Genomic DNA, 17,791 nt, shown 5'->3' with positions numbered 1-17,791 from the left:
GGTGTTGGCGGATAGTTCACGCAACATGACATTAATTAGTCAATAAAATTCTCAATAAATTCCAAGTTAGGAAAAAATGATTATACTCTCAGGTAAAACTCATATCAAATCGGCATGTTATCACTCCAACTAAAAATGCTCTATGAATATAATTTGAAAAGGTGCTTTTATTCAGAGTGCATTATTTTTGTTTGGTCTCAAAATGTCCACGTGTTTATAAAGGACAAGGCCACCCCCAACAAAAAGTTGATTTGAAAAAAATGAGAAAAATCCAAAGAGCATAACACTGAAAATTTCATCAAAATCGATGTAAAATAAGAAAGTTATGACAGGTTAAAGTTTCGCTTAATTTCACAAAACGGTTATATGCACCTCCTGGTCGGTATGCAAATCAACAGACTGATGACAGCACTCACTCACTATTTCTTTTGTATTTTATTATGTGAAATATGAAAAATTCTATTTTTCTCCTCATTGTCATGTGACACAACATTTTATTCCTCCATGAACATTTGGAATGACCATTACTTTAACAGCTTAGGGTTAAGTCAAGTTCAAATTGGTCCTTATTTTGTAAAATCTGTAAAAAGTGAAATATTGTATAATTCAAACAATTAAAAAAAATAGTAAGGGACATCGCCGACTCTCTCATTTGCATATGCATATAACTGATTTGTGAAAAATAAGCGAAACTTGAAATTATCATAACTTTCTTATTTTAGAATCTATTTTAATGAAATTTTCAGCGGTCTGCTTGTTTGATTTTTATCTATCGAGTCAAATGAACATTTTTCTGGGGTGAACTTGACCTTTAAAACTTTACATTTTTTAACTATCAAAATCTCTTATGGTTTTTATTTCAACATCGGGTTCAGATTCATGATATCGCATAGCAAAAGTAAAATTTATATGACAAGATCGATCACTAACAACTCGCAATCGATGCCCACGATTAATTAGAAGGACATACTTCTTGAGAGTATTTGTAAAAAGAAATCACACAATTCGGCCATTTTGTATCAGGCATATTGTGGTAGTTGAAAATAAGAGAGAGGAGAGAGAAGTTTGAAAAAATGTTGCAAATCCTTAAGAATGGCAAATTTCCTTGTTGCAAATGTAAACCTATTATGTTTGTTGAATAGTTGCAATTAAGTGCCTATATGGTTAGATTTCAAAATCAAAAGGAATAACAAGTGTATCCTTTTCTTTTTTCCCAATCAATGCAAGGATGAATCTGGAACATTTGAATGGGGGACATCCTGAAATATCTTACCCAAGAAGTGCAAAGTTTATTGTTTGAAGAACTGATTATGAGGAACGTAAAACATCGTATTGATTGTTAGTAGTATTTAATGTTAGACAAGCATTTCTTTCTTCATACATTATAATGTATGAAGAAAGAAATAAGGCCCATAGAATTGGAGTGCCTATTTATACAGGAGCAACACTATTAATATTGCTTGCCCGGCTCGGGAATGTGGCTCATATTCAAGGAGGGATAATATGAAGTTTTTGTTTATAATTAGAATCATAAGATGGAATTTGGAGTGTTCGAGGCATTGATTGGTGTACAAAACATACCATTAACGCTATGGTGAGTTGCGCATGATCGCTTCTCGTTTTCATCCTCTAAGAATTAAGTTAACAAGGTGAATCTATATAAACAAAATAACACCTTGAATTTTCAATGCCTTATGAAAAGAAATAACTCTTGAGAGTATCTTACAAAAAAGAAGCAAAGCCAGAATAATGCAATCTGGTCATTCTTGTACTACGGTACAGTGGAATTTAAAAAAGGGAGAATTTTGAAAAGGAGAGCAAATCCTTAAAATGGGGAAACTTTCCTGTTGTAATGTGTTAGATACTTGAATAGCAGGAGTATGTATGTTTAAGTGTATATTTGTTTGGATATCAAAAAAAAAATAACAAAGTGTTGCCTTTTCTTCTTTCCCAATTGATGCAGGGATGAATTTGAAATAAAAGGGCAGCCTGAAATGTATTAAGAAATGCAAGTTTATTGTCTTGAAGCAGTGATTAGGAACACAAAGTATTGTACTGCTTGCTTTTAAAGCTTTTTTTTTTTGGGTCTTCATTCATTACACAAATTAGGCCTATAGAATTAGAGAAAAGAACAAGACCACCAGTATGCTCACAGGCTTGAGGAATGTTGCACAAATACCAAAGGAGAGACACGATGTTCAGTTTTTTCTTTGATTATTTGGAACATGAGGCACTGATTGAGGTATATGGTGACTTGCATTAGGGGGTTGCGCATGATCGCATCTCTTGTTCATTCTTGCATTAATTGGGGAAACCAAAGCGAATTCAAACAAAGAAGTAACATTTTGGATCTTTGTTTTTTTGTTTTTTTTTGTATATTCAGTAATATGAAAAAATCACAATTCTTGAGATTTTCTTAGAATTTAAGGACAACATCTTGATTACTGCAATTCTGCAATATATGTATTGAGTACAATGGAATTTGAAAAATCATAATTCTGACGACGTTCAACAACCTTATGCTAGGATTTTGTCATGTGATAATATGTTACTTGAATACTTGTATAATACAAATGCTTACTTGTGGAACGTGCCTATTATTGTAATAGTTTGCTCCAAGTGTTTGTTTGCTTAGATTTTAAGAAAGAAAAGAATACCAGGTGTTCCTTTTGTACAAGATAGAACTAAATATTCAAAAGGAAGTTATTCTCAATACAATGTCCCAAAATGCAAGGTTTGTTGTTTTGAACCAATGATTGGGTACATAAATGCATTACCTGCAGTGGAATTTATTGTTACATAAGTATTTCGTTCTTTATTCCTGGCATTAATGATGGAATTAATGATTTAATTCCTTAAAGTGTAACACCTTTAATATGCTCATATGGAATCCAATATCATGACTTTGGTACATTGTTATATAGGGATTAGGTGTTTGGTTACCAAAAGGTGAATCTCAGGACTGTTTGAAAGTTGTTTTTTAGTTATAGAAACAAGGGGATTTGGAATGCTTTGGGACTTTGTTTGGCTGTGTTTCATTTAAACATGTACCATTATTTTACTTGTATTGTTTTGTGGGGATAGGTTATTATTAACATAAAAATTTACTTGCTTAGTATGTGTAAGTTTAAAACTTAACTTATTAATGCGGTATATGCTGATTGAATGCATGTCAGTTTTTCTTTTTTTCATTATTGATTTTATTTACAGCTATTTCGTTTAAATTCAATAAGATTATAACAAAGAAAAAAGACAACAATTAGGGGTAGATTATTATTCTTGGAAATACTACAGCAACCTGTAAAGAAGGGTGAGCTGTGAGGGAGTGTTGCTTTGGGGAAGGTCGTAGAGATGGGATTCCTTCCCTTCTTTTTTTACTTGCAGGTATTACGAGCACCTTTTTTAGGATTCTTAGAGATAATGTTCTACATGGAAGGGATAGTAATACTCGAATTGATAGACATTTATTTTTGTTTTGAACAATGGCGCAATAAATTAGAGTTTATCATTGGACTATGTACTGCAGTTACACTAGGAAATATGTTGGTATGTCTAGTCCTCACTCTCCCTATAAATAACGTAGTGAAAATCTTAAAGTTTTTATACAATAAAAATGGTAGAATGATCTTTTTAGATTTTCTTTATGAATAGATGTTTAAATTGTAATTTTGTTTCCTTAAATGTTAGAGGAATAAGAGAATGCGCGAAAAGGGGACGAATATTTTCATGGTGCAAAGAAAAAGGGGATGTAATTTTTTTACAGGAGACGTATAGTACAAAAGATGTAGAGGATAGATGGAGTTCTGGGTGGGATGGGTCATGTTACTATAGTCATGGATCAAATCATAGCAGAGGAGTACTCATTCTTATCAAAACCTCAATAGACTTTAAACTTATAAATATAAAACAAGATGACGAAGGGCGATACATACTCATTGATTGTGAAATCCAAGGACATAGAATGGTCCTTTGTAATGTTTACTTACCGACGAGAGATAAAGAAAATCATCAAATAAAATTTTTAAAGGATATGCTTATAAAATTAAACAAAATTAATAGTTGTAATAAACCTATTTTAATGGGAGGAGATTTTAATATCATTATGAATTCTGAATTAGATTATAATGGAACAGTGAAACAAAAAATACATGACAACGTTAGTAAAGAAGTAGAAAATTTCATGGAGGAACTACAATTAATAGACATACGGAGAGAGAGAAATCCATTGAAAAGACAATTTACCTTCACTAAAAATAATCCGTTTATGCAAAGCAGATTAGATCATTGGCTAATATCAGACGAATTGGTAAATGTTGTTATCAGCTGCAAAATTTTACCATCTATAGCTCCTGACCATTCAGCTATTTTTTTGTTTCTGTATGATAAAACTGATAAGGAAATGCGTAAAAAGAATGGTTCTTATTGGAAATTTAATAATAGCCTTTGTGGTAATGTAGAATATGTGAAAAAGATGAAAACAGAAATACTTACATTAAAGGAGAAAATAAAGACAGAAGTTAAAGATAGAAGAGTTGTATGGGATTATTTGAAAATGAAAATAATGTCTTTCACAAGAACTTTTTCGAAAAAACTGGCTAAGGAAAAAAAAATTAAAAAAGAATCTCTCGAAAAGGAATTGGAATGTTTAGAAGGTAGTTGCGTAAATCCAGTAGATGAAGAATTGATTAAAAAGATAGAAAAGAAAAGAAAAGAACTTGCAGACAGTTACGATTACATTAATGAAGGTATTAAAATTCGGTCTCGTGCGACATGGTACGAAAGTGGAGAAAGGGATACAAGGTATTTTAGTCAACTATTACAATCTAACAAGAAGAAAAGTACTATAATACAATTAGTTAAGGTTAACGGAGAAATTACTGAAAATGAGAAAGAAGTTTTAAATGAAATTAAATCATTTTATACCCATCTTTATGCTAGGGAATACACGGAAGATTTTAAGGATTTCTTTAGAAATGTACCAATGTTAACATCTGAAGATTCTGAAAGCTGTGAAGGGGATATATTAGAAGAGGAGTGTATTTCGGTGCTGAAAGAAATGAAGCAAAATAAATCCCCTGGAAATAATGGGTTAACAGTTGAATTTTATTGTACATTTTGGGCTGAAATAAGGGATGTATTGATTGGGGCATTCAATGAAGCTTTTGCTCTTGGAGAACTTTCTGCATCACAAAAACAAGCAATTATTATTTTATTAGCTAAAGAAGGGAAAGACCCACATTACGTAAAGAATTATAGACCCATTTCGTTATTGAATACAGATTATAAGATCATATCCAAAGTTTTAGCAAAACGAATTAAAGAGGTTTTGGAAAGCGTTGTATTAGCAGATCAAATCGGATTTATTAAACACAGGAATATAGGAGAAGCTATCAGATTGATTGATGATATGCTTTTTCATACGTTATATAATAATATCCCTGGGTATATGATAGCAATTGATTTAGAAAAAGCCTTTGATTCGGTATCCCACAATTTTTTACATCAAACATTAGGTTCATTTGGTTTTGGTCAGCAATTTCGCAAATGGGTCAAAATACTGTATACAAATAGCCAAAGTTGTATTTTTAACGGAGGAGATTCTACAAGCTATTTTCATGTGGAAAGAGGGGTAAGGCAGGGAGATCCGCTTTCACCATATCTTTTCATTTTATGCATAGAAGTATTAGCGCATAATATAAGATATGATAATGATGTTAAAGGAATTTTCTTTGGAAAGGAAGAAGTAAAACAGGTTATGTATGCAGATGATATGTCTATTTTTGTTCGAGACCTAGATTCAGTCAAAAAAGTAATAGAAATTTTAGAAAAATTCAGAAAAGTATCAGGACTTAGAGTTAATAGCGATAAGACGAAGGTTTTATTATTAGGTTCCTCTCAAGGAAAATCATATGATTTATCTTTTGGCCAAAAGGTGGATTTTATAAAGATTCTCGGTGTATTTTTTTCTTTAGATGTAGAAGTAAAAGAAAGATTGAATTATAAAGAAATATTAAGTAAAATAAAGAAGTTGTTAAACTGGTGGAAGCAAAGAGATTTAACCTTGATGGGCAAAATACAATTATTAAAGCAATTTATATTTTCAAAATTCATATTTGTGGCATCTCTCACACCAATCCCAGGATGGGTTTATGTTGAACTTGATCAGTTGGCTTTTACTTTTTTGTGGGGTGGCAGAAATAAGATTAACAAAAGAACGATGTATTTAGATTACCATCAAGGCGGCTTGAAAATGATGAATTTTCAATGGTTAATAAAGGCACAGAGAGTTATGTGGATTAAAAAACTAAAAGAAAATAATGCAATGAAATGGAAACAATATTTCAATTATGCCACAAAACATCTGGGAGGAAATTTTATATTTTCATGTGATTACTTGCTTGGATTGTTGGAGATAGCATTGCCGCAATTTTATATAGATTTGTTAGAAGTATGGATAGAGACGAAGGATTTTCGATTAAAATCTGAAACATATAAAGGAAATGAGATATTTTTTAACAATAAATTTGTACGAATTGAAGGGAAATGCATATTTAACCAAAAAATATATGAAAAAAATATTTACAGATTGAAACATATTATGGATTATGATGGACGCTTAAGGTCATTTTCGTACTTCCAAAGACAGGGTTTAGACATAAATGATTTTCATTTCATAGAGTCAATTTATAAAACTTTTCCAGTCAGCTGGAAACGAAATATGAAAATAGATAGCAAAGAGGCTTCTCTTAGGGAAGAAATATCATTTATATCTGGAAAAAGAATTTTATCAATAGAGGAGTTAGTATCTAAAAACGTTTATGCAAATTTTATGAAATGTAACTTCGCAATACCTGATGTTTTCGAAAGGTTAAAAAATAAATATAGTTTTTCTTATGAAAAGATTGAACACATTTTTATGAGACCAAGACAATGTACTCTAAACAGTAGATTAAGAGAGTTTCAGTTTAAAATGTTACACGGCATTGCTTATACAAATCATCACTTATTCCGTTTTAAAATCTCACAGAATAATCTTTGTTGTTATTGTAAAAAAGAGGAGGAAACATATCGCCATCTATTTTTGGAATGTGAATATGCTTGTCTTGTTTGGGATAATTGTAAGGAGATGTTTGGTTTTATTTCTACGAGTAATTTAAGCTGGGAGGAAATTCTTGTAGGTGTAGAATTAAAGGACGAAGGAAAGGAACGTTTAGTCAATCATTTTCTAATCTTTGTTAAATTTTTAATCTTCAAAGGGAGGGAAAAGGGTGCATTTATAACCATGGATAAAATTAAAAGGAAATTTAAAGAAGAAGAATGGGAAGAAAGAAGGCTGGCGCTAGGTAGGGGTAAGATGTCTCTACATTTAAGGAAATGGGAAAATCTTAACTAAAAGTATATCTAGGGAGAGTGAGGCAAATGTATATATACAACGAAAGACAAAACCACAAAAAATACACAGAAAAAAATCAATACGGAGAATTGTAGTCCCTTCCATGTAGAGTATAGGCATAAAAAGAGGAGGGTGCTCCTAACCTGGGGACGGGGGGGGGGGGGGGGGGGGTTGGGAGGTAGAACAACACTTTTTATCTTTTTTTTCTCTCTTATCACTTCATACATCTGGTTAATATTTCATTTTGTAATTGCTGAAATGCATTAGTATTAATTTCTAGTATCTTTGAAGTTTGATGTATAATTTGTATAATTATAACTGTTATGGATTTATTGTATAATTTTTGATCATGTTGAAATAGTTTGTACAACCTGCTTATTGAATGTGAATGTTTATTTTGATTTGAGAGAATACAATAAAACATCCTTTAAAAAAAAAAAAAATTAGTTTTATATAGATTTGCTAGAAGTATGGATAGAGACGAAGGATTTTCGATTAAAATCTGAAACATATAAAGGAAATGAGATATTTTTTAACAATAAATTTGTACGAATTGAAGGGAAATGCATATTTAACCAAAAATTATATGAAAAAAATATTTACAGACTGAAACATATTATGGATTGTGATGGAAACTTAAGGTCATTTTCGTACTTCCAAAGACAGGGTTTAAACATAAATGATTTTCATTTGATAGAGTCAATTTATAAAACTTTTCCAGTCAGCTGGAAACGAAATATGAAAATAGATAGCAAAGAGGCTTCTCTTAGGGAAGAAATATCATTTATATCTGGAAAAAGAATTTTGTCAATAGAGGAGTTAGTATCTAAAAACGTTTATGCAAATTTTATGAAATGTAACTTCACAATACCTGATGTTTTCGAAAGGTTAAAAAACAAATATAGTTTTTCTTATGAAAAGATTGAAAAGATTTTTAAAGGACCAAGACAATGTACTCTGAACAGTAGATTAAGAGAGTTTCAGTTTAAAATGTTACACGGCATTGCTTATACAAATCATCACTTGTTCCGTTTTAAAATCTCACAGAATAATCTTTGTGGTTATTGTAAAAAAGAGGAAGAAACATATCGCCATCTATTTTTGGAATGTGAATATGCTTGTCTGGTTTGGGATAATTGTAAGAAGATGTTTGGTTTTATTTCGACGGGCAATTTAAGCTGGGAGGAAATTCTTGTAGGTGTAGAATTAAAGGACGAAGGAAAGGAACGTTTAGTCAATCATTTTCTAATCTTTGTTAAATTTTTAATCTTCAAAGGGAGGGAAAAGGGAGCACTTATACCCATGTATGAAATTAAAAGGAAATTTAAAGAAGAAGAATGGGAAGAAAGAAGGCTGGCGCTAGGTAGAGGTAAGATGTCTCTACATTTAAGGAAATGGGAAAATCTGAATTAAAAGAATATATAGGGAGAGTGAGGCAAAGGTATATATACAACGAGAGACAAAACCACACAAAAAATACAAAAATAAATAAATACGGAGAATTGTAGTCCCTTCCATGTAGAGTATAGGCATAAAAAGGGGAGGGTGCTCCTAACCTAGGGACGGGGGGGGGGGGGGTTGGGAGGTAGAACAACACTTTTATTTTTTTTTTTCTCTCTTATCATTCATACATCTTGTTAATATTTCATTTTGTAATTGCTGAAACGCATTAGTATTAATTTCTAGTATCTTTGAAGTTTGATGTATAGTTTGTATAATTATATTTGTTCTGGATTTATTGTATAATTTATAATCATGTTTCAAATAGTTTGTACAACTTGCTTATGGAATGTGAATGTTTATTTTGATTTGAGAGAATACAATAAAACATCCTTTAAAAAAAAAAAAAATTAGGAGGTGCCGTGGCCGAGTGGTCTAAGGCGCCTGGCTATACATAAAAAAGTCCGGGGTTCGATCCCCGGCCGCGGCAGCTATGCCCGTGAGCAAGGCATCTAATCTACAATGCTCTTTTATCCTGCTTTCAAACAAATGGAAATGCTATATGCATTAATGGTAACTAGGTGTGAACTTGTTTAAAAAAAAAAAAAAAAAATAGCTTTATGAAATTCACTTCATTTTTTTCTTTGAGCTTTATGAAACGGGATTATGATATTTGTTTATATACTTTTAAATGTCGATTAGATAATTCCAAAGTAATTTATGTCTATATTATCATGAAAATTTGTCCGTTGAAGTTCAAGCTATCCGCGACAACAAAATTCAGTCATCATAATGCAAATTATCTTGTGAGGGAAGAAGAGTCCAATGATGATTTTTCTAAAGTGCGATTTTACCCCCAAAGTAATTTTGCATTGATAGGAATACTATTCAATATTACCACATTGGACGGTTGTTGGGGTGGGAGAGGGAGAGAGAGAGAGAGGGAGAGAAGTAAGAGGGGGAGAGAGAGAACGTGGATACATGGATAAGGTAATGTGATGGACATGATTGGGAGAGCTCCCTGGGTTAGGGGAGAGTATGAAATACTTGTTATGCCAACACAATTTCATCATAGGCGGCAGAAAATTTGAGGTGGGGGGACGATCCCCCCTAAAATTGTTGATGACTTTTTTTTTTTTTTTTTGCATGTCAAATTTTTCTGGTAGTCCCTCCCTGAAATTTTGGTTGATAACCTTTTTTTTTTTAGGGGGGGCTTGTCAATATTGCTTCCTGCGTCCCCCCTAAAATTGTTGGCTTCCGCCGCCAATGAATTTCATGCACCGACCACGACAATAGAACAGATTTCATTCTTACAGTTACACTACGCCTACGCAAAGAGACCCCCGACCTCTATATACCTGCTCCGCACACAAAAACTTTTCTTTCAATGGGTGCAAAACTGCCCCTCTCCACGGACCGCTGACTCCTCCTAGTGTACATGTAGAACTACGCTCTATACAAGCCGTGTACAATAAATATAACAATTATCGGGAGTGGCATGCATGTATGCGTTTGGCGTTGGACAGGGAAATACAGTACTGGGCCTACAATATCAAACCAAGTATTTTCAAGGAGATATCCATGTGTTTTGGTCAATCAACACTTTATAGTAAAACTCTATCACTTCTGGCTTTTCGGTGGTGCATGTGAAAAGTATGTCAGCTTCTACATGTTCTAGTACAAGACAGTATTCCAGGCCCGCTGTGTTTGGTATGTAAGGGCACGATCTGAATGTGAGTGTGTATATGACCCGTGACATTTTAAACGGTCCCGTGTGAGGTAAATATTTGAGCCATTCTTCATATGCATGTGAACTAGCAAAATGGGGAAATCATATCAACATTTGAACTATACTCTGATTGTGATGATATGTCTGTTGGTGACATGGGCGTCTGGGGATACTACAACAACCTCTGAGGCAATCATGGGGAGTGACGATACGACGACTGCCGTGCCCCAAAACACTTCGTTGGAGGTTACACAAGGTCAATCGTCGTCTGCTACGGATTGTACATTAACCCTCCAAGCAGACAAGAAAGAGGATGTTGATGATAAGATACGTGAAGTCTTCCAGGATAATGCTGTTTTCATCTACTTTAAACTGAAAATTTCGGATCTCCAGAATGTTTATGATAACAGATCTAACGTCATTGATCCAACTACCTGGGTATGGGCCCTGGAGGGAAAGGGAGAGTTGCTCCTCTCGTATCCCTTTGACTTTGAACAGCTCTCGCTTGGGACTCTCAGTTTGGGCGTGGTCAATATTGAGGTACCTGTAAATACTCCTCCTGATGATTGCTTCCAGAAGGCCACAGATAATGATAAAGAACGGATTCTAGCTAGCTTCATAAGTAGTCTCGTTCAATCTACAAACGACACCTTGAACATCACCAACAAAGAATTCTATGCAGACAAAGGAGCAATGGTCTGTCTAGAAAAGCAAAGGTCTGACGATTTTGACCTAGTTGGGGTATATGGCTTTCCTCTCTGTACTTATTACATCATTCAAGGGAGTACACTTTATGAGTGTTGGGCAGGAGATGGGAATCCCTTCGAGATTGAATCAACACTTGTTCGTAAACATGATTGGCTTGGTGTCATCCTTGCCCTTGGATTGATTATGGCACTTTTCTCGCCATTATCAGGGAGTTTCTTCATCAGAGGACAAGAACTTATCGAGAGAGATGGAAAGGACTACATCGCACTCAATTCTGACCTTCCTCTTGGACTCAAATACCTACTATGCTTTAGCTGTCAAAAGTACACCGTGGTTGTTGCTGCCCGGTGGTTTATTTATGTTGTCGCTTTCATGATTATTCCATTCATTCCTTTCATTGTATCATACACCGTGAGTGGCGAGGCGTTCGTTTACCGCCTCGAAGTCGCGTATGAACTCCTGCTTAGCAAAGGCCTTGTCATCTTCTGGTTCATCTTTGTGAATGTAATATTCTTAGCAATAGCCATGCTCTTCCTTGGTCTCTACTTATACGACGATTTGTTTAGTCTTGAAGTAAAGGATGAAGATCGAGTTGACTTTGGGCTTGTCATACCCCTGACAGAGAATCTGTATGTCCCAAAGAAACCAAGTTCACCAAAGACAGCATTTAGCACGTTTATGTATACCATGAAGTATCGAACCTTTATGGCCATTAACCCTGCACTTTGGAGTTATTGGTTCTCACCAATATGGAACTTTACTTATGGTCTCCTAGGAGGAGTCAAACAAGAGGAAAACAAGAATAAATGTCGTCTTCTTGTCACCTTTCTCATTTTCGTCATCGTCTTCCCATTTGCTCTAATCTTATTCTGTTTGGTCCTCCTATTCAACTCTGTGCCTCTATTCTACACGGTGACATGGACTGTTGCCAAGTGTACCAGTAAAAAGCCCAACGCCGTTGAAATCTTCGCCGCCTTCTCTGCCATGTTCCTTTCCTTCGCGGTCATTTTCATTTTCGTAGCTGCTTTCGTCTATGTCGCTGAGCTAATCGGATACACTTTCATCGGATTTGTTTTGAATTCGGATTTTGCAGGCCCGGTAGTTGTCGTCATAATCACGGTTTTCGGGTACTTAGTCACGGCAGTTACCAATTTCTATGACAAATATTGTGTTCTCCTAAAGAGAATTATTGAGAAAGCAGAGGAGGTGGACAAGCAAAATTCGAAGAAGCCGTCGGGGATGCAAGCTCGACCTAATAGCGAAACTGAAGGTGAAATGAGCGATACAGAAGCAACCGACCATGAAGCTATTGAACTTCATCCCAATGTTGGAGAGGATGAAGCCGTTGCAACAAACCTTAAGCTCATCAAATACGAGAACGGCGTTCCCATTATTCCATTTCATCTCTTCAAACTTGTTATTCAAAAGTATCAGCCAGTTTACCTCGAGGTCGCTGGCATTGTATTCCAACTGTTACTCATCGCCATCGTCGTCGCTTTCGGACTGACAACTATCATTTTCATTGACGGAGTCAGTGACCTGCCAGCGACTGTAGAGTTCTTCGCAACGGTGGTTGTGGCGGGCGTTGTGCCTGTATTGATGTTGATATTGAAGTCTCCAGGAAAACTAGAGAATGATGATGAAGTGAAAGCCCGCCATCTTGAGTCGGACCTTGAATATTACTCTCAGAAGGAGACCTTTGAAAAAATGTTTTTATAAACCATTCCAAATATTGAGTTATTACGTTAGTGGAGTGGTGTAGGTTGGATAATAGAATTCATTAAATAACATGCACATGCCATAGTCATGGCCTGTTTGACAATCGACAGAACGGTTTGATTGATATTAAAATATTTCCGTCCCACAAAAAATCAATTCCATTTTCCCACAAAGCAACCACATTGTCAAAAAGCAACACCCACACCGACGTTTCTTTTACTATGTATGAAAGGTTTTTCGAATGTGTGTATTTTAATTGAAAGTTTATTTCCTGTTTATAACATGTATCTTTTCTTATATATTTGATATTCTTAAACGACTGAAATTTTATTTTAAATCATCATTTCGCCTGATGGTCATTTTCATGTTTTTGCTGAAAAGTGGGGGCTGCCCCCCCCCCCTCCCGTACCATTTGCTTGTTATGCACATCTGTCGTTTTATCGTATTCGTTCGTTCGTTCGTTCTTCTTTTTTTTACTAGATTCATTGTTAACTTTAGTTAGCCCACCTGTGCGCTTTGAAACACCCGTATAAAGCGCCCTATAAATGTTAGCTTTATTATTTATTATAATTATTTGTATATGTTTATGTGTGTAATGCAGTTCTACATGTATATTATTTCCATGATATTTCATTCCACTGTCTTGTAATACTCTTCCAAGTAATTGATTTTGAATAAGTGATGAAAAAATATTGATTAATTATTGCAGTATGAAATATGACTCTGTATGCAAAGGGGGAGAGGTAATGATTATGATATGCAAACGTGCACCTAAAATTGACAGTAATATGTAGAGTATTTATTTGTAAGGTAGAGATTCGAAGATTAAGACCCTGTCAAATACTGCCTCCCAGCTCTCCTGCACAGCAGGGGGCGCGGAACTGTTTTCAAAGTGGGGGGGGGGGGGGCTGAGCCAAAAGTGGGAGGGCTGACCATGCAAAAAATCACAATCTTATGGTCATTTTTACGTTTTTGTACACGGTTTTGGAAAAAGTGGGGGGGGGGGGGGCTGAAGCCCCCAGCCCCCCCCCCCGCTTCCGCGGCCCCTGCACAGTACCAGTCGGACAAAATAAGTCAGTACACTCATTTTACTTTTAAATACCAATTCTTCAGCTGTTCAGAGACGTGTATAAACGTTAACAGACAGCGATATGTACTTACTGCTTGCTTTGAAACCAGATTTCGTACAGTACTTGTTGCTATGTTGGGTTAGGCTTACTTGAAAACCAGATTTCGTACAGTATACTTGTTGCTTTGTTGGGCTAGGCTTACTTGGAAACCAGATTTCGTACAGTACTTGTTGCTATGTTGGGTTAGGCTTACTTGGAAACCAGATTTTGTACAGTACTTGTTGCTATGTTGGGTTAGGCTTACTTGGTAACCAGATTTCATACAGTACTTGTTGCTTTGTTGGGTAAGGCTTACTTTGAAACCAGATTTCGTACAGTACTTGTTGCTGTTGGGTTAGGCTTATTTTGAAACCGGATTTCACACAGTACTTGTTGCTATATTGGATTAGATTAACTTGGAAACCGGATTTCTTACAGTACATGTAGCTATGTTGGGTTAGGCTTACTTGGAAACCAGATTTCGACTTATGGACATGATGGAGGGTCAAGTTAATAACTCATTTGATATTAACATTGGATTCAAACCCTCTTGTTTCGGAGGCCCTATGTACATCGATTAAAAAAGGGAATAGAAGGTCCGAATTTATTTAGGTATTATAAACCCTAAAGTTTCATTGTAAAAGGATTTTGGGAATAAACAAAACTTGAAGGTCAAGTCCACCTTAGAAAATGTTGGTTTGGATCAATAGAGAAAAATCAGACAAGCATAATCCTGAAAATTTCATCAAAATCGGATGTAAAATAAGAAAGTTGTGACATTTTTAAAGTTTCGCATATTTTTCACAAAATGGTTATACGCACAATTTAGTCACATGCAAATAAGAGAATCAATGATGTCCCTCACCATTTCTTTTGTTTTTTATTGTTTAAATTATACAATATTTCAATTTTTACAGATTTGACAATAAGGACCAACTTGACTGAACCATAAAATGTTAAACAATGGTAATTCCACATGTTCAGGGTGAAATAAAACTTTGTTTCATATGACAATGAGGGGGAAATTAGAATATTTCATATTTCATATAATAAAATACAAAAGAAATAGTGAGTGAGTGATGTCATCAGTCCCTCATTTGCATACCGACCGCGATGTGTATACTATTTTGTGAAGTAAAACAAAACATTAAAATGTCATAACTTTCTTAGTTTACATCCGATTTTGATGACATTTTCAGTGTTATGCTGGTTATGTTGGGGTGGACTTATCCGTTAAGGATACTTTATACAGTAAAAATGCTGTTTAAAGTGTTTAAATAACACTGTTAACTATGTCAACCCCATAGTAGTTTAAATGGATTAACAAGTGTATAAAACCTTGAACTATAAAGTTTATTTTTTAATCAGCTGTTTTCAGCTGTAAACGAGTATATAAGGTCGATATAGTAAATAGCATTCTATGAAATTTCAACCCCATACCGATATACTGTTAAATTATAAACCATCTGATTTAATACAGAACTTTTCGTACAACCCCCTTTTTAAGTGTTCAACGATTATCGAATTTTAATGTATAACGGATTACTGCTTAATTCATACACTGATGATTATTGGCCTATGCCGATTAGGAATACATGTATTCCGTGTTTGAAAATTGTATGATAATTTACAAATAGTCTGGAAATGGTATGCATGAAGAGTAGGCGAGGGATCACTGAAATCGCTTTAATAACCGTTGTGGGGTATATTTTCAAATACAGGATATATGCCAAACTTATGTTTTTTGTTGATCTCAATAAACTGATGTATAATTTTTTATGGAATTCAAAACGAGAAAAAGTCAAGAGAGCAGTCTTAATTAATGATATTATAAGGGGAGGACTGCGAATGATAGATCTGAAATCTAAATTCCAATCCTTACATTTATCATGGTTGAGTAGATTCTTTGAAAATGATAATGATGCACCGTGGAAGTTTATGTTTAGATATTGGATTGAAAAAATATGTCCTATTTTATTAATTTTGAAAACAAATTGTTTCAGTAAAGATATGTTGAAGTTGTGCGTAAAACAAAAGGTACCCGACTTTTATATAGACTGTCTCATAACTTGGAGTGAACTTAAATATATTCAGTTTCCAGATATTGTAAATGTTAAAAATCAAGTTTTGTGGTACAACAGTAATATCACACATGATAGAAAACCTTTATTTTTTAAAAGATGGTTTGAAAAAGGCATTATAACGATTAATGACATTGTAGAAAATGGACGATTTCGGCCAAGAGAACATATTTGTCGAGTGCTTGGCTTAAATTCTTTGTTAATTGACTTTATGTATTCGAAACTGAAAAATGCGATACCAAAAATTTGGATCAAAAGAATTCTAGACATAAGTTATGCAGATAACGATGAATCAAATTCACAATACGGAAGCGACGTATTCGAAATTAGAACGCTTGATTTTATTAGACTACGATCAATGAAGTCTCGCAATTTCTATAGTTTATTGTGTGAATTTAAGAAAAGAGAACCGGCTGCTTTAACATTCTGGGAAGGTAAATTGAACCTTGCAGTTGATTTTGACTGGAAAGACACATTGAAATTTAAGTTTAAGACGTTGAAAAATAATAAAATAAAGCAACTCAACTTCAAAACTCTTCACAGGATTTTACCGTTTAGATACAACTTGTGGAGGTGGAAAATTGTAACAGACAACTTATGTATTTTCTGTAAAACAACAGAATCTTTTTATCATGTCGTTTTAGAATGCCCAAGCGTAAAGCTTTTCTGGAAACGTATTGTGAATTTGATTAATTTAATGTTTAAAGAAAAAATTATATTAAACGAAAAATTATTAATAGTTGGTTTTGATTTCACACATGAAAAAGCAACAGATATAAATACAGTCCTTGTGTATGCTCAATATGCAATCTATTTGATGTATATGATTAACTATTTCCAAGGTAAACCATATAACAGTTATTCTATATGGCATGTGTTTAAATATGAAATTCTTTTAGACAACATCTCGGATGTTGTCTCTAAGACCCTGGATGTAAATACATGTTGATTTGGCAATTGAATGAATAAATACCTCTGATACGAGGAAAAGAAAAAAAAAAATGTTTTTTGTTTGATGACAGATATAGATTCATATTAAAATGATTTCCAAAAATTTGAATTGCATCTTTTGACGCGTCCCCCGAGTTTTGGGTGAATGGACAAAGAGAGGGAGGTCATACCGTGGCATAAATGGGGTTGATAAAAAAAGATTTAGAGGGAGTAAGACGGGAGTGTAAGTGAGAGATATATATGGGGGCGAGAGAGATGGAGGGAGGGAGGGAGAGAGAGGGAAGAGAAATGGAAGGGGAGAGAGGGGGAGGGTAGGGAAAGAGATTTCGTGAAGCGGGGGCCATAAAGAGGAGCAGAAGCACGCATACCAACGAGCGATAGGAGAGGATGAGAAAAGGAAGGGGATAGTTGAAGAGCTTCCTGTGGCAAAATTTGGTTCCATGACATTTGCTCCGGCGACAATTGCTCAGCTCTAAATTCCACACACTAATCGAATGACCAACATCAACCCTGGGTTTAGCACTATATGCTACCCTAAACCTAACATAAAACCCTATTGCAACCTAACCCTTCATCTTAGACAAAATTGAACCCGGAGCAATTATCGCGGGAGCAAATGTCGCGTCACCCACAAGTTTATAGGATACTTTATTCGTGAGGC

General features: G+C 34.5%; 1 protein-coding gene across 1 annotated transcript; it reads left to right on the top strand.

The window, feature by feature from the left end:
• Positions 1 to 10,205: 10,205 nt before the first annotated feature.
• Positions 10,206 to 15,878, top strand: LOC129254980 (uncharacterized). Its single transcript, XM_064107598.1, has one exon. The coding sequence runs from the start codon at positions 10,656 to 10,658 to the stop codon at positions 12,987 to 12,989; it is 2,334 nt and encodes a 777-aa protein (XP_063963668.1). The 5' UTR covers positions 10,206 to 10,655; the 3' UTR covers positions 12,990 to 15,878.
• Positions 15,879 to 17,791: the final 1,913 nt, after the last annotated feature.

The sequence above is a fragment of the Lytechinus pictus genome, chromosome 2 (genome assembly GCF_037042905.1).
Source record: "Lytechinus pictus isolate F3 Inbred chromosome 2, Lp3.0, whole genome shotgun sequence".
NCBI lineage: Eukaryota > Metazoa > Echinodermata > Echinoidea > Temnopleuroida > Toxopneustidae > Lytechinus > Lytechinus pictus.
This window is presented reverse-complemented; position numbering and strand designations above follow the sequence as displayed.

Coding starts and splice junctions, on each gene's coding strand:
- LOC129254980 (XM_064107598.1), top strand. CDS start 10,656: ATGGGGAAATCATATCAACATTTGAACTATACTCTGATTGTGATGATA.